Source organism: Budorcas taxicolor, chromosome X (assembly GCF_023091745.1).
Source record: "Budorcas taxicolor isolate Tak-1 chromosome X, Takin1.1, whole genome shotgun sequence".
Taxonomy (NCBI): Eukaryota; Metazoa; Chordata; class Mammalia; order Artiodactyla; family Bovidae; genus Budorcas; species Budorcas taxicolor.
Window position 1 is genome coordinate 141944762 of NC_068935.1, and position 18693 is coordinate 141963454.

Genomic DNA, 18693 nt, shown 5'->3' on the forward strand with positions numbered 1-18693 from the left:
ACTCCCAGGGGACACATGTTGCTAAGAGTCCAAAACGAAAACCTGGGAATGCTAGATATACAAAAGTAGAGATGGAAGGGTGATGATGGCATGATAAGGGCTGTGAGCTGGGGTCACATGACCACTCACATTTATCTGAATCAGGGACTTCTCTGGTGGTCCAGTGGTGAGGATTCTGCCCTTCCCCTGCACAGAGTACAGGGTCCACACAGGGTTCATCCCCATTGGGGCCTAAGAACCTGCATGCTGCATGGTGTAGCCAAGATAAAGTAATAAACAAACAGAAAAGGAAAATTAGCATCTTGATCAAAGACCAAAGACAGGAAACGGTCTCAGGATATTCTGAGACATGAAAGCGTTCGATCACGCAGACTTCATGGCTGAAAATACGACAGGGTAATATACAGAGGAATGTATGAACAAAAGACATAGCATGATATTGCAAGTGAAATAAAGAGAATAAAAGGAAAAAACATAGATATAATGTCGGTCGCCATGAACATGAAGGGAAGTGATCCTCTGAAGATGTGAGCTGAGGATGACCTTGAGATGACAAGCTGTCCTCAAAGGCCTGACTTCAACCCAAATGAAGGATTCTGAGCTCTGATCTGTCCCAGGAGTAGCCAGTTCTAGGTCAATTCTCACTTAGTTGACTCAGGAAAAATGAATCTCATTTCATAATTTGTATACTGAGAACAAAGTAAATCTTTTAATGTATTTGGTTGACAAATTACTGTGATTGAAGATGAAGATAAGTAACATTTGGTAACAAATACAAAGAAAAAAGACTGTTTCAGTGACCTTGAGTTAGGAAATGTATTTTTTCCATTCAAAATTCTAAAAATTGCAAAGACTAATGTCTAACCTTTTTGCTAGCTGGGAGAAAGAACTGAGTTAGTGAGTCAATATCATGCTACAAAGCAAGTGGGTAAAAGAGTGTCTGGAAAGAAATCACTGAAAATAAACTACTGATGTGCCTTCTTCACATGAGGTTATGGGGTATTTGAACGGATTGTCCTCTTAGTACTTAAGAGGAGAAAGACCACATTGGGGCAGGAGGAGGTGATAAATTCTAGGTGACCTGCTCCTCTCCTTAGAATAATAGGAGTCTTTCCAAGGGTCTCTGAGGAAATAGTGTTCCCTTGGCCAAACCACACAGTCAATCTTTACTTTTAGAAAATAAATGTTACACTGTCTCCTTCACGTTAAGGAAACGATGCAGAAGTGAGGGATATGTACCTTGGACAGCTCATCTCATTTTGGATCTCATGATAAACAGGAAAATAAATAATTGTCCCCTTGCAATATTGGATGTACTGCAGTTTCTCACTTACTAAAGGCCAAATGCCCGCATCCACGTATGCTTCTCTCAAAACAAATATCATTATCAAAATGACAGAATGCCAGCAGAGTGTATCTCTGCCAACCAGGATCCTGAAGGTGCCTTCTGTTGCACCTGTGGTCATATGAGGAATAACTATTGGCTCACGATGTATCACACCAGCAGAGGCAGGCTATAAAAGTGGCAGCAATTTTGCATCCTCTCCAACCACTGGGACACCCTCAGCTTCTACAGAAGGACTTCAAGAGTCAACAAGATGAAGGCTCTGCTGTGCAGTCTTGTCCTTGGTCTGCTTGTTGCCAGTCAAGGTGAAGCTCACGGAGACAACTCACAGGTACCAGGGGCATTTGAACGGTGGTCCAAGCTAGGGAGGAAGTCTTAGTGAGTGTTGATGTGAGTGTCCCTTTCGAGGTTTGGTCATGTGGACTGCTAAGTCTAGCCATGTCCCTGCAACTGAGAATTGCTCCATTCACAGGCTCTATACCTGCTGTTTGTGATGTCTGTATCATCTCTACCATCCATTCACTGGGTCTCATGCCTGTTCACTACTCTTGTAAAATGGAAGGAAGACCACACAGCTGCTGGATTAGGGCTGTTGCATTTGACAAGATAGCTCAAGCTATCTCAGTAATACCTCAATTATTTCCTTAATCTGACATGAGGTTTCCTATGATTTTATACCTAGGGCTGTGTTCGTAAAGATAGGTAACTTCGGCTAAGTGAAAGGGCAGGGAAACTCCTGAGGGATGATGTTGGGCAGAATTTACAGAGATGGACTGCGATTTCTGAAGGGAATTTAACTTTTAGTTCACAGGAAGATGGTTAAACTATTACACGGCAGCCAATAACATAGAGAAGATCACCGAGGGTGGGCCATTCTACGCTTTCATGCGTTACATTGAGTTTGATGAAGAAAATGGCACAATAGTGATGCATTTTTATGTCAAGTAAGTAAAAATCACCCAAAAGGAAAACAACTGTAAACCCCAGACTGAGGGAGGGTGACTCTTCCCTGCCTGCAGGGAGCTCTCTGGGTGGTAGAGGAAGACGCCCTGAGCTGTGAGGCTGGGCAAGTTCTCTGAGTTGGGGGGAGGGTGGTTCCACCGTGAGCCTCCAGGGAATGTCCTGAAAATTCTGCTTAGAGGGAGAACCCGGAAGCACTACTGGCATCAACTCAGTAAAGGAAAGAGGGACACGGCAGAGAGAAGAGGCTCGTGTCCTGGAGCCCAGAGTCCCCACCAGGGGCTGAACTCCTTCCTGCAGAATTTGTAAGAGACAGTTCCCACTGAGCTCAGAAGTGAGAGCAAGGGGAGAGCAAACAGTGAGCTCTGCCCTCGGGGCTTCCTCACAGGAGGTTTCATCACCACTGAGTTTCCCAAAGCCTTCGGAGCCCCTAGTGACGTTCCCAAGTCCCTTCCCAGGCGCCTGCCAATGCATGTGACAGGAGTTCCATCCCTGGGTCAGGAAGATCCCCTGGAGGAGGAAATGGCGACCCACTCCAGTATTCTTGCCTGGAGAATCCAATGGACAGAGAAGCCGGGCAGGCTACAGTCTATGCGGTCACAGAGTCAGACACAACTGAGTGACAAACACTTTCGCTTTCATTGAAAAACCAATCACTGCCAGGGTTGCGACAACCCCCCACGTTTGTCATTAGGGCTATGCCTCTCTGTTTTCAGAAACTATATATATAAAGGAACAGTTCATTCTTTTTCTTTTTTCCTAAAATTCTAGATTTCTCCTTGTTTATTGGCTTTACACACAACCTGTTTTGAATCTACAGGTTATCTTCAGAACTACTATAGATATAGTAGATATAGTGGGAAGACAAACCATCCTTGCCACTTGACAGTTTTGGATCGAGGAACATATCTTGTCCCTCATGAAGGTCAAAATGCTCACCAGACTGAGTTGATACCTGACATATTTTCTTGGGTGTCAAAAGAAAGAATTTTAATTATATATCAAATTGTTATTCTCTTAATCAACCAACTTGAATATATTTTGTTTTTTAGGAAGAATGGACAATGCATAAGAAAATATACCTCAGGCCTAAAGGAAGAAACCCATTATGCTTTTGACTGTAAGTATGAATATTGCACTGGAAAGAGTATGTTCAGGTAGAAATCTTGGTCTCGACTTTCTTCAATAACGCCATACACCTGAATTCTACTCCTACTAAAAATCAGACGTCAGGGACTGGAAAGTCTCCCTTCAATGGAATGTTAGTCAATGAGACCAGAGCCCAACATCCTAGAGTGTGAAGTTAAGTGGGCCTTAGGAAGCGTTATATGAACAAGGCTTGTAGAGGTGACAGAATTCAAGCTGAGCTCTTTGAAATCTCAAAAGATGATGCTGTTAAAGGGCTGCAAGCAATGAGTCAGAAACTTTTGAAAACTCGGCAGTGGCCACAGAACTGGAGAAGGTCAGTTTCCATTTCAATCCCAAAGAAGGGCAATGACAAAGAACGTTCAAACTACTTCACTGTTGTGTTCAATTCACATGCGAGCAAGGGACTGCTCAAAGTCCTTCAAGCTAGAATTCTGCAGTAGGCGATCTGAGAACTTCCAGAAAGATAGGTTTGATTTAGAAAAGGCAGATGAACCAGATCCAATTGTCAACAGTCTGGATCATTGAGAAAGAGAAGCAATTCCAGAAAAAAAAGGAAAAACAATTATTTTTCCTGCTTCGTTGACTATGCAAAAACCTTTGACTGTATGGATCACAACAAACTGTGGAAAATTCCTCCAGATATGGGAATACCAGATTACCTGTCTCCTGGGAAACCTGTATGCTGATCAGTCAGCAATAGTGAGACGTGGAACAACAGGCTGGTTCAACGTTGGGAGAAGAGCACAGTAAGTTAGCATGTGCTGTCATGCTGCTTACATGCAGAGTGCCTCATGCTAAATGCCAGGCTGGAATGAAGATGGCTGGCAGAAATATCAACAGCCTCAGATACGCACATGATACCACTTTAATGGAAGAAAGTGAAGAGGATCTAAAGTGTCTCTTGATGATGGTGAAAGAGGAGACTGGAAGTGCTGGTCTGAAACTCAACATCCAAAAACGTGAAGATCATGGCATCGGGTCCCTCCACTTTATGGCAAATAGAAAAGAGAAAGAGTGCAAGCAGCAACAGATTTTCTTTTCTTGAGCTCCAAAATTTCTGTGGTCTGTGACTGCAGCCACATAATTAAAAGATGCTTACTCATTAGAAAGAAAGCTATGACAATGAAGACAGCATAATAAAATGCAGAGACATCACTTTGCCAACAAAGGTCCGTAGAGTCAACAGTGTGCTTCTACTCAGCAGTTTTGTATGTCTTTGAGAGTTGGACCATAAAGAAGGTTAAGTTGATACTTTCAAATGGTGGTGCTGGAGAAGACTCTTGAGAGTCCCTAGGACTCCAAGGAGAGGAAACCAGTCAATCCTAAAGGAGACCAAGCAAGAATATTCACTGGAAGGACTGATGCTGAAGTCTCAGTATGTTGGCCACCTGATGCACAGATTTGCCTCACTGGAAAAGACCCTGATGCTGGGGAAGATCGAAGGTCAAAGGAGGACGGGGCGCCAGAGGATGAGATGGTTGGATGGCATCATTGACTCAACGGAGATGAATTTGAGCAAACTCTAGAAGATCATGGAGGACAGAGGAACCTGGTGTCGTACAGTTCTTGGGGTCACAGAGAGTCAGCTATGACATAGCAATTAAATATCAACAAGAACAATGAGACCAAGCATGAGTGTAGAATTTGTATTTCGTAGGGTTCTCACAGATCATTTACAACAGGCTTATGAACTGAGGTCTCAGGGGTCTATCTTGAGTTTGCACATCAGTGCTATTCATTTTTGAAAAACAATCTTAAGATGTCTTTGGCCATCCAAACTGAGATGGATGAACTTGAAATCAAGGAAATCATCATGAGTTCAAACATAAACACAGCTTCTATTTAAAGCAATGGGGATGCTGGCTAAGCTTCGTATCTCTGAGCTCTTTATAATGGCCCTAAATAACATTATTATTTTCTCATGGCCTAGGGGTAACATATTTGACTGAAATTTAAACACATCATATGTGATCACAACCCTTACCCAAACTAAGTAGTGGCACAGTGCATATGCGATGATCACACATTAGTAAAATTCATGCCTGAAATATTTCCCTGTACTTTTCATTGTTAACTTCTAACATATGATGTTTTCTAAATTATGATTTCATTTTCCTGTTCCCATTCTGTGATTTCCCTTGGCCGAATTGTGAATTCTTCCACTGTCTTTCTGATTCTCCATTTATTTTTAATTTTTTTTAATTAATTTTAATTTTTACTTTATTTTGCTTTGCAATACTGTTTTGGTTTTGCCATACATTGACATGAATCCACCACGGGTGTACATGCGATCCCAAACATGAACCCTCCTCCCACCTCCCACCCCATATCATCTCTCTGAATCATCCCCGTGCACCAGCCCCAAGCATCCTATGTCCTGCATCAAACATAGACTGGCAATTCGTTTCTTACATGATAGTATACATGTTTCAATGCCATTCTCCCAAATCATCCCACCCTCTCCCTCTCCCTCAGAGTCCAAAAGTCCGCTCTACACATCTGTGTCTCCTTCGCTGTCTCGCATACAGGGTCATCATTGCCATCTTTCTAAATTCCATATATATGTGTTAGTATACTGTATTGGTGTTTTTCTTTCTGGCTTACTTCACTCTATAATTGGCTCCAGTTTCATCCATCTCATTAGAACTGATCCCAATGTATTCTTTTTAATGGCTGAGTAATACTCCATTGTGTATATGTACCACAGCTTTCTTATCCATTCATCTGCTGATGGACATCTAGGTTGTTTCCATGTCCTGGCTATTATAAACAATGCTGCGATGAACATTGGGGTACATGTGTCTCTTTTTATTTTGGTTTCCTCAGTGTGTATGCCCAGCAGTGGGATTGCTGGGTCATAAGGCAGTTCTATTTGCAATTTTTTAAGGAATCTCCACACTGTTCTCCATAGTGGCTGTACTAGTTCGCATTCCCACCAACAGTGCAAGAGGATTCCCTTTTCTCCACACCCTCTCCAGCATTTATTGCTTACAGACTTTTGGATCGCAGCCATTCTGACTGGTGTGAAGTGGTACCTCACTGTGGTTTTGATTTGCATTTCTCTGATAATGAGTGATGTTGAGCATCTTTTCATGTGTTTGTTAGCCATCCATATGTCTTCTTTGGAGCAATGTCTATTTAGTTCATTGGCCCATTTTTTGATTGGGTCGTTTATTTTTCTGGAATTGAGCTGCATAAGTTGCTTGTATATTTTTGAGATTAGTAGTTTATCAGTTGCTTCATTTGCTATTATTTTCTCGCATTCAGAAGGCTGTCTTTTCACCTTGCTTATATTTTCCCTTGTTGTGCAGAAGCTTTTAATTTTAATTAGATCCCATTTGCTTATTTTTGCTTTTATTTCCAGAATTCTGGGATGTGGATCATAGAGGATCCTGCTATGATTTATGTCAGAGAGTGTTTTGCCTATGTTCTCCTCTAGGAGTTTTATAGTTTCTGGTCTTACGTTTAGATCTTTAATCCATTTTGAGTTTATTTTTGTGTGTGGTGTTAGAAAGTGATCCAGTTTCTAAAGTCAGGAACAAGACAAGGGTGCCCACTTTCACCACTACTATTCAACATAGTTCTGGAAGTTTTAGCCACAGCAATCAGAGTAGAAAAAAAAAAAATAAAAGGAATCCAAATTGGAAAAGAAGAAGTAAAACTCTCACTGTTTGCAGATGACATGATCCTCTACATAGAAAACCCTAAAGACTCTACCAGAAAATTGCTAGAGCTAATCAATGAATATAGTAAAGTGGCAGGATATAAAGTCAACACACAGAAATCCCTTGCATTCCTATACACTAATAATGAGAAAGTAGAAAATGAAATTAAGGAAACAATTCCATTCACCATTGCAACGAAAAGAATAAAATACTTAGGAATATATCTACTTAAAGAAACTAAAGACCTATATATAGAAAACTAAAAAACACTGATGAAAGAAATCAAAGACGACAGTAATAGATGGAGAAATATACCATGTTCATGGTTCGGAAGAATCAATATAGTGAAAATGAGTATACTACCCAAAGCAATCTACAGATTCAATGCAATCCCTATCAAGCTACCAGCGATATTTTTTTTTACAGAACTAGAACAAATATTCTCAAGATTTGTATGGAAATACAAAAAACCTCGAATAGCCAAAGCAATCTTGAGAAAGAAGAATGGAACTGGAGGAATCAACTTACCTGGCTTCAGCTCTAATACAAAGCCACAGTCATCAAGACAGTATGGTGCTGGCACAAAGACAGAAATATAGATCAATGGAGCAAAATAGAAAGCCCAGAGATAAATCCACACACATATGGACACCTTATCTTTGACAAAGGAGGCAAGACTATACAATGGATTAAAGACAATCTCTTTAACAAGTCGTGTTGGGAAAACTGCTTCTCCATTTTTGCAATCTGTTTTAGCTTGAATTTTCCACAGTGACTAAACAAGGGAGATAAACAGAAGTGCAAGGCGTCTTGGAAGGTCTCTTGGGGACCAGCCATTGCAGCCTTCAGCTTTGTTTTGGGGACTGTGAGGTGTACCCACATCAGGCCCAGTACAGCAGTGGCCTTGATGGTGAGCTGACGCCCAGAAGACAGGTTACTGTCACTGTCTCATCCCTTCATGAATATGACAGTCAATTCAGTGATGCTGCTATGCCAACCTTGTGAAGCCATGGTGAACCACAGCTGGTCAATGATAATCTGAGGACATGCATAGTACGAACTAAGCTGTCCCAATGTGAGCAAGGCTGGTGGACTCAGCGTGGCCTTGGGAAAATTGCATATTCTTGTCAGGGCTATGAGACTCTGAAGCTGCTTTTTTTCTTTTTTCCAAGCACACTAAAAATTTTCAGTGTTTCAGAGACAGAGCAAGTGGTGTTTGCAAGGTTCAAGAACACAGACGGGCATTTTTACATCGCATGTTGCTGAGTGGTTGCAGGAAGGTGAGATGGAGGCCAGGAGACTGAGGAGGGATGCAGAGAGTGCAGTGTGATGCACAGTAGGCCAGAGCTGCTTCTTGTCCAGACGCATGGGGCAGAGAGGACGGGCAGGACAGAGAGGACAGTCAGTGATTCAGAAGTGGAAGGAGGTCACCTCTAGGTGGTCACTGCCTACACGTCCCAGCAGGTATGCTGATTCACACCAACAGACATGGCAGTGGGCTGTATCATACCCCAGACTGAGGTGCTCAGGAAACAGAATACTTAAAGTGTTCAAAAGAGTGCTGGGCCTGGCATATGCACTCAGCAACAGAAGGTAATGAACACAAGGTAGGTTGATTTTAGTCAAGAGAAACCAATTTTGTGGCTAGGGTGACAGACATACAAAGAATTTTAGAACCTGTATTTGATAACACGTTCATGATGTTTTAAAACACTCTCAGGAACTTCCCCGGTGGTCTAGGGGATAAGAATTCTGCCTGCCAGGGCAGTGGTCATAGGTTTGATCCCTAGTCTGAGAAAATCCCACACGCTGTGGGTCATCTAAGCTCATGCGCCACAACTACTGATCGTGTGCTCTACAGCCCCCGAGCTGCAACTACTGAAGTCCACACAGCCCAGAGTCTGTGCTCGGCAACAAGGGAAGGCACTGCATTAAGAAGCTCGCACATCACACCAGACTGCACTCCACAGTCACCACACGTGGAGAAAGCCCACAGGCAGCAGGGAAGACTCAGCAAGTCAAAAATCAATGCAGAAAAAGAATCTGTGGGGTTCATTAGAACACACATTCTAATGTGGTAAGCATCTTGCTAAGACAGCAAGGAGTGACTAGTTAATGGTAGGAAAATGTGGGGTGAGGAAAAGTTGTGCCTCCTTTCCTTGCCATGGTTAACGGTAGCATTCTGTGCACTCATGGAGTGAGTGGGTCAATACACAATGGACCGTTCTTCATGCCCACCGTATGCCGCAATAATCTGACAACTAGTTAAGGTGGGGCTGTTTGTATCTTTTCTCTCTCTCACAGACGCGGGTCACAATGAATTTCAACTCATTAGTGGGGACAAGGACTATCTCATAGCACATAATCTCAACATGGATGCAGATGGCAAGGAGACAGATGTGGTGGGATTATTTGGTAGGTATGAAATCCTAAAATTCCCACTGATATGGAAATGTTACATGTCCACTGTCAAGACTTTCAGTCAGAATATCAGGAGGTATTGACAGTATTCAGGGGATAAGGCCTGCATCTTTATGCTCACTGAATTAAGGATCCTGGAAGGTAATCTACCAAGAAACAGGAGGCCATGGGGTACAGAATATCATATCATCAGACATTTCAAGATGATTCTTTTCTGTTGAAATTTTAAAAATGAAGTTTTACTAGAATCATTTTTTTAATATTTTATGTTGAATGTTGACTATTAAATGCTGAAATATTTAATATTTCAACTAATTTCATGCCATGGCTATAATGAGACTGACTTTCTTTCATTTAAAAATTTTTATCTATTTTTTAATTGAAGGACAACTGCTTTATTGAATGGTGTTGTTTTCTATCAAAGATCAACATGAATCAGCCATACATATACATCTGCTTCCCTTGCCTGGAAAATCCAATGGATGGAGGAGCCTGGTGGGCTGCAGTCCATGGGGTCACTGAGAGTTGCACACAACTCAGTGACTTCACTTTCCCTTTTCACTTTCACGCATTGGAGAAGGAAATGGCAACCCACTCCAGTGTTCTTGCCTGGAGAATCCCAGGGATGGCAGAGCCTGGTGGGCTGCCATCTATATGATCGCACAGAGTTGGACACGAATGAAATGACTTAGCAGCAGCAGCAGCAGCAGCAGCAGCATATATGTGCTTGTGTGAAAGTTGCTCAGTTGTGTCTGATTCTTTATATGACACCATGGACTATACAGTCCATGGAATTCTTCAGGCCAGAATATTGGAGTGGGGAGCCTTTCCCTTCTCCAGGTTATCTTCCCAACTCAAGGATCAAACCCAGGTCTCCTGCATGAGGAATCTTTACTAGCAGAGCCGCAAGGGAAGCCCATAGGTACACATATATCCCCTCCCTTTTGAACCTCCCTCCCTTCTCCCTCCGCATCCCACCCCTCTAGGTTGATACAGAGCCCCTGTTTGAGTTCCCAGAGACATACATCAATTTCCCATTTTCCATCTAATTTACAGATGGTCATGTAAGTTTCCATGTCACTCTCTCCATACATCTCACCGTCTCCTCCCCTCTCCCCATGCCCATAAGTCTCTTCTCTATGACAGTTTTTCTACTGATGCCCTGCAAATAAGTTCATTATCAGCACCATCTTTCTAGATTCCATATATATGCAGATTCTATAGCTATGTGTTTGTATACAATATCAGTTTTCTGACGTACTGTAAGCCTTGAAACAGATACTTACAGGATAAATCTTTGCCCTTTTCCATGTTTCAAACGCATTGTTCCTATGAACACTGACATCACTCCCTAACCACACAGAAGCCCTGAGAGGTGTGTGTGCCATGGGGACAACAGGTGTCTGTTTCAGAAAAGGTTATTGGGTAGAGCGGTAGGTTCATGAAAGAGTAAATTGCCCTCTGGCATTAAGTGCGAAGTGGAGAATGTGTCCGTGGAAGGAGAGAAGCGTGTTTCCTAATAAGCTGGGTCTAGAAACAGAGATGAGTGACAGTTACCTATACGAGGAAGGTGTGAGAAGCAAGTAGGTTCCATATTAGGATGAACTGAGGCCCAGATTCATGGAGATCCTGGCAAGTCTTTGTCATCCAGCTCCTGATGCTGAGGGGGAGGGTTTCCTGCTCACCAAGTTGGACTGGGCTCAATTCTTAAGACAGAAAGCATATGTCTGTGTTGTGGCAACCGTTTGAAGGTCTTAGATTATACAAGTGAACACCTGATTGGCATGTCCCATTCCTTGATCTGTAGATTCAGGAATATCCATGGGTTCCTGGGGGTAACAATTGCACTTTTTGCATGGTAATTTTACAGGCTCAGGAGATGATGTTGATCTGAAACACGAAGAGGAGTTTAGAAACGTGGTGAGAGAAAAAGGGATTCCAGAAGAAAATATCCGGAATTTCATTGATAATGGTAATGGAATTATACTTTTTTGCCTGACCATACCATTCACCTGGTGTGTAAATATCAGGAAACAAATCAGCTTATTCAAAATTTCTTCTTCCACAAGTCATCTCTTTTAAGATCCGTTATTTAAAAAAAAAAGGAAGAGAGAACGAAACACTGGAGATGCTGGAAATGTTAGTATTTGGTGGCTCTTTTATTTCTCCCATTTTGTTTTTCCCCAGATGACTGTCCAGAGGAATGAAAATCAGTGACTGTGAGATTTTGTAAGTAAACACGGTCCGTTATTAATGGTGCCCCTTCCAGATGAAGTAAGAAGGTCACACTGTTATTCCGTGCATGTGAAACGTTTGTCTCAACAGTTTAAACGTGTCATGAAAGACTTTTTTCTGCTCCATAATTTCGCTGCTCTTGAGCCATATTAAGTTGCAAACAGTTTGGTTGATTAACGCTGAGCAGTTGTGGTGAGAGAGTCGTATCCTACAGGAATCCTGCAGACCAGAGTCATCAGAGAGAAGAGGAATCCCCATGAGTAGGTGGAAACTCTCAGTGTTCCCATGTGTCCTGACCTTGCGGTTGTCCCCACACATCCCTCCTCCGGGAGAATCGGCGTTAAAGAAGCAGGGCTTCCCTGATGACTCAGTTGGTATAGAACCTGCCTGCAATGCAGGAGGACCCGGTTCAATTCCTGGGTCGGGAAGATATGCTAGAGAAGAGAAAGGCTACCCAATCCAGGATTCTTGGGCTTCCCTTGTGGCTCAGCTGGGAAGACCTGGGTTTGATTCCTGGGTTGGGAAGATGCCCTGGAAAAGGGGAAAGCTTCTCCAGTATTCTTTCCTGGAGCATCTCCATGGACAGAGGAACCTGGTGGGCTCTAGTCCATGGGGTCACAGAGTTGGACACGACTGAGTAACTTTCATTTTCACATAGATGTCACTTCTGCATGGGACCTTATTTACAAAACAGAAACAGACTCACAGACGTGGAGAAAAGGCTTGAGGTTGCCAAGTGGGAGGGGGTTGGCCAGAAAAGGATTGGGAGGTTTGCGGTTGAAAACGGAAAGTGGAAGAAAGGTTCCTTGCTCAGTCACATCTGGCTCTCTGCAACCCCATGGAACATAGCCTTCCAAGCTCCTCTGTCCAGGGTATTCTCCAGGCAAAAATCCTCGCATTGTTCCATTCCCTTCTGTACAAGATCTTACCAACACAGGGATCAAACCTGGGTCCCCTGAGTTGCAGGCAGATCCCTATCGTCTGAGAAGTTTGAGGTTAGTAGATGGAAACTATTATATACAGAATGGATAGAGAACAAGGTCCAACTGAATAACACAGTGGGCTATACATCATACTCTATAGAACCTAAATGGGAAAAGAATCTGAAAAAGAACAGATACTAACTTTTGTATGTATAATCACTTGGTTGTACACCTGAGATTAATGCAACATTGATAATCAGCTATACTAGAATATTAAAAATTAATAATTAAAATGTAAAAAAATTTAAAAATTAAAAAATCATTAAAAAATTAAAAAATTAAAAAAATTCTTGAGGACCCCAAACACAAAGTTGCAGGGTTAGAATTTTCTGCTCCAAATATAGAGCCTGAAAATCATCTTTAGATGAAGCACCACCTTGTACATGCATTGTGAAATCATTACTCATAGAATCAATCCGAAATGGGAAATCTCCAACCACATGTACATTCCGAGGACAATCTGCCATCACAGAAATGTGCAGTGTTGAGGTCCACCTGGAATCGGTTATTGGATCAGCTACCAGCTCCCTGTACCCTGAACAGCCTACTGCCTGAATCTCACCCTTGTGAGCTGTCTCACAGTCAGCTCTACTAAACCTTTGGTTCTCTCTTATTCACCTACAGAAAGAGTCACTGAGACCAGACACGTCCTCGTCTCCGTGGAATCAAGATCAACAACACAAAGATGACTTTCCTGGTTCCTGATTAACATGATCCTGCTCTCTTCACGCTCACACCCCCTCTCCCATCTCATCTCTCCTTCTCACTAAATCATGTCCTCACTGGTGTTATTTGATTGCTGAGGGTTTAAATAAATTGATTTAATATCTGCCCTGCCCAGGCATGTCTGTGCAATAGTCACCTCATTTAAAACACACAAATGTCCACATTAAGTATCCGGGAAACTGTGCCTTTCATAGGACAGGTGTTCATCAGAGACAGTCTTTATGTAGACTTGGTGACAGGCCCTCAGGTGTCCAGGGAAGAGGGAGAAACCAGACTAAACCACCTGGGGCAGAGTTATGACTCCTCCAGCGCATGCATGTGCTTCTCGGATGGCTCAGATGGTAAAGAGTCCGCCTGCAATGCAGACGACCCAAGTTCTATCCTTGGGTGTGGAAGATCCTCTGGAAGAGGAAATGGTAATGCACTCCAATATTTCCTGAAGAATGCTATGGACAGAGGAGCTGGTTGGCTACAGTCCATAGGACCCTAAAGAGTTGGACAGGCCTGAGCAACTAACACTTTCACTTTCAACCTATGTATGGAAGGGGGCAGTCTGATCAAGAGAAAGTCCCTAAAATGCATCACATTCATTCTCAAGAAAGGCATGTACATTCCACTCGCTAAGGGTTATCCACGGAAAGCGCAGGATGACATTACTGTTCACTCCAGTTCAGTTGCTCAGTCATGTCCGATTACTTGCGACCCTATGAATCACTGTATGCCAGGCCTCCCTGTCCATCCCCAACTCCCGGATTTTCCCAAACTCATGTTCATTGAGTCGGTGATGCCATCTAGCCATCTCATCCTCTCTTGTCTCTTTCTACTCCTGCCCCCAATCCCTCCCAGCATCAGGGTCTTTTCCAATGAGTCAACTCTTCGCATGACGTAGGCAAAGTATTGGAATTTCAGCTTCAGCATCAGTTCTTCCAATGAACACCCTGGACTGATCTCCTTTAGGATGCACTGGTTGGATCTCCTTCCAGTCCAAGGGACTCTCAAGAGTCTTCTCCAACACCACAGTTCAAAAGCATCAATTCTTCAGTGCTCAGCTTTCTTCAGAGTCCAAGCCTCACATCCATACATGACCACTGGAAAAACCATAGCCTTCACGAGATTGACCTTGACTACATTTGCTGGCAGTTTGAAAAGCAATGTCTCTGCTTTTCAATATGCTGTCTAGGTTGGTCATAACTTTCCTTCTAAGGAGTAAGCGTCTTTTAGTTTCATGGCTACAGTCACCATCTGCAATGATTTAGGAGCTCCCAAAAATAAAGTCAGCGATTGTTTCTACTGTTTCCCCATCAATTGGCCATGAAGTGATGGAACCAGATGCCATCATTTAGTTTTCTGATGTTGAGCTTTAAGCCACCTTTTTCACTCTCCTCTTTCACTTTCATCAAGGGGCTCTTTAGTTATTGTTTACTTTCTGCCATAAGGGCAGTGTCATCTGCATATCTGAGGTTATTGATTTTTCTCCCAGCAATCTTCATTCCAGCTTGTGCTTCTTCCAGCCCAGGATTCCTCATGATGTACTCTGAATATAAGTTAAATAAGCAGGATGCAATACACTGCCTTCACGGACTCCTTTTCCTATTTGGAACCAGTCTGTTGTTCCGTATCCAGTTCTAACTGTTGCTTCCTGACCTGCGTACAGGTTTCTCAAGAGGCAGGTCAGGTGGTCTGATATTCCCATCTCTTGAAGAATTTTCCACAGTTTTTTGTGATCTATACTGTCAAAGACTCTGGCATAGTCAATAAAGCAGAAATAGATGTTTTTCTGGAACTCTGTTGCTTTTTTGATAATCCAGCATATTTTGGCAATTTGATCTCTGGTTCCTTTGCCTTTTCTAAAACCATCTTGAACATCTGGAAGTTCACGGTTTACATATTGTTGATGTCTCTCTTGGAGAATATCGAGAATTACTTTGCTAGCATGTGAGATTAGTTCAATTGTTCGGTAGTTTGAGTATTCTTTGGCACTGCCTCCCTTTGGCATTAGAATGAAAACCAACATTTTCCAGTCCTGTGGCCACTACTGAGTTTTCCAAATTTGCTGGCATATTGAGTGCAGCACTTTCACAGCATCATCTTTTAGGATTTGAGATAGCTCAACTGGAATTCCATCACCTCCACTAGCTTTGTTCATAATGATATTACCTAAGGCCCACTTGACTTCACATTCCAGGATATCTGGCTCTAGGTGAGTGATCACACCATCGTGATTATCTGGGTCATGAAGATCTTTTTTTGTACAGTTTTTCTGTGTATTCTTGCCACCTCTTCTTAATATCATCTGCTTCTGTTATGCCCATACCATTCCTGTCCTTTGTTGAGCCCATCTTTGCATGAAATATTCCCTTGGGAGTTCTTAGTTTCTTGAAGAAACTAAGTCTTTCCCATTGTGCTATTTTTCTCTATTTCTTTGCACTGATCACTGAGGAAGGCTTTCTTATCTCGCCTTGCTGTTCTTTGGAACTCTGCATTCAAATGGGAATATCTTTCCTTTGCTCCTTTGCTCTTTGCTTCTCTTCTTTTCACAGCTATTCGTAAGACCTCCTCAGACAGAGTTTTGCTTTCATCTTTCAGTGTGCTATCTTTTTGCCTTTTCATACTCTTTTTCTTCACTCATCATTAAATTTCTACCCCTAGAGGCATAGGTAAGAACAGATCTGCACTTTCTAAACTTTTCTGGCTCTTCACGTGAGAAAAATATGCACTATGAATGATTTTCCCCACATTCCATCACTCTGCACAATATTTAGACAGTTATCAGTGTCTACATATGCAAGGAATCATGTTTTTCACACCAAATGAAAGGAGTTACATTTTTCAAGCCAAATGAAAGGAGTTTGTCTGCTCAGATAAAATGTTGTGTGTTTGCAGTTATATTGAATAATTATTGTGTTCCCACCTTGTGGTTGTTTTTCTGTGATTTCAATGCATTTCAAACTTCCCTGATAACTCAGTTGGTTTAAAAAAATCCGCCTGCAATGCAGGAGACCCCGGTTCAATTCCTGGTTCAGGAAGATCCACTGGAGAAAGGATAGGCTACCCACTCCAGTTATGGGCTGGAGAATTCCGTGGAGTGTATAGTCCATTGGGTCACAAAGAGGCAGAAATGACTGAGTGACTCGCACTTGCACTTTCATTGACTAAGAACACTCACCACACTTCACTGTGGGCATTCCTTATCAATCCAGCTCCTTTTACTGTTATTTTCATGAATATTCTTTATATGTGCCAAATACTCCTTTTTTCACATACATGTACAGAGGACATACGTGAAGCCACTTACTCTTTTGTTGCAGAGATAACAATATATACTTATTATATTATCTGCATAAATTTCTTCATAATATCAATAAGCACATCAAGTGTACTAAGTGTTATCTTGTGTAAGTGTCTGTGTGAGTGTGAAATGCATCTCTATACAGACATGGGTCTTCCAAGTTTAATCCTCATATGGTATTGTGATGGAGGAAGAGTGCATGTTTGGAGAAAATGAAACTGTTTTTAAATTTTGTGATTTTTGGCTCTCATATTGCCTATTGAGGGTTTCCCTGGGGACTCTTATATTGTGTAATAAAGCCTGGTGGATTTCATATTGTCTAATAAGGCCTGGTGGCTCTCATATTTTCTATTGAGGCCTTGCCTGGTGTCTCAGTGGGTAAAGAATCTGCCCATGATACAGGAGACCCAGATTTGATCTCTGGGTTTGGAAATTCCCCTGGAGAAGGAAATGGCAACCCACTCCAGTCTCCTTGCTTGTAGAATCCCACGGACAGAGGATGAGACTGGTGGGCTACATGCCACGGGGTTGTAGAGAGTCGGACACAACTGAGTGACAGACACTTGCACTTTCATTGTCTAATGACTCACTGGTAGGGTTGTGACAATACCCAAGGCTTGTCATGACGGCTATGCCTCTCAGTTTTCAGAAACTATATATATAAAGGAAAAGTTCATCCTTTTTCTTTCTACCTGAAATTCTAGAATTCTCCATGTTTATTGGCTGTAAACATGACCTCTTTGTATCTGCAGCTTATCTTTGGAACTGCTCGTCAGATTTAGTGTGTAGAAAAACCATCCTTGTCACTTGAAAGTGACTGGACCTAAGACAACCTTTTGAAGGTCATCCTTTTGAAGGTCATAATTCCCTAGTGGCTCAGATGGTAAAGCATCTGTCTACAATGCGGGAGACCCGGGTTCGATCCCTGGGTCGGGAAGATCCCCTGGAGAAGGAAATGGCAATCCACTCCAGCACTACTGCCTGGAAAATCCCATGGACAGAGGAGCCTGGTATGCTACAGTCCATAGTGTCGCAAAGAGTTGGACACGACTGAGCGACTTCACTTCACATCCTTTTGAAGGTCAAATTGTTCACCAGCACTGAGGTGATACCTGACACATATTCTTGGGTGTCATACAGAAAGAATCCTAATTATACATCTAATTTTTATTATCTTAATTAACGAACTTGAATATATTTTGTTTTTAAGGGAGCATGGAGAATGCATAGAAAAATATGTCTCAGGCACAAAGGAAGAAACCTTTTATGCTGTTGACTGTAAGTATGAATGTTGCACTGGAAAGAGTATGTGCAAGTAGAAATCTTGGTCTCAACTTTCTTCAATAACCCCATACACCTGAATTCTACTCCTACTAAAAATCAGAGGTCAGGGGCTAGAATGTCACTCCTCACTGGAGTGTAACTCAATAAGACCAGATCCAGACATCCTAGACTGTGAAATTAAGAGGACCTTAAGAAGCATTATATGAACAACGCTAGTGGAGGTGACAGATTCAAGCTGTGCTCTTTAAAATCCTAAAAAAATGTTGCTCTTAAAGGGCTGCAGCAATGTGTCAGCAACTTTGGAAAACTTGGCATTGGCCACAGTCCTGGAAAAGGTCAGTTTCCGTCTCAATCGCAAAGAAAGACAATGACAAAGAATGTTCCAACTAGTATGCCATTGTGCTCATTTCTCATATGAGCAAGGTAGTGCTCAAAATCCTACAAGTTAAGATTCAGCGGTACATGATCAGAGAACATCTAGCATATAAGCATGAGTCAGAAAAGGCAGATGAACTAGATCAAATTCTCGACATTCACTGGATCATGGAGAAAGCAAGGCAATTCTAGAAAAAAAACACAATTTTTTTTTCTGCTTCATTGACTATGGTAAAGCCTTTGACTGTGTGGATCACAACA

General features: G+C 42.2%; 1 protein-coding gene across 1 annotated transcript; it reads left to right on the forward strand.

The window, feature by feature from the left end:
* Window positions 1-1598: 1598 nt before the first annotated feature.
* Window positions 1599-11747, forward strand: LOC128070625 (odorant-binding protein-like). Its single transcript, XM_052663933.1, has 6 exons — window positions 1599-1676; window positions 2150-2289; window positions 3358-3425; window positions 9424-9534; window positions 11411-11512; window positions 11728-11747. Exons 1-6 carry the CDS (start codon window positions 1599-1601, stop codon window positions 11745-11747), a joined length of 519 nt encoding a protein of 172 aa, XP_052519893.1.
* Window positions 11748-18693: the final 6946 nt, after the last annotated feature.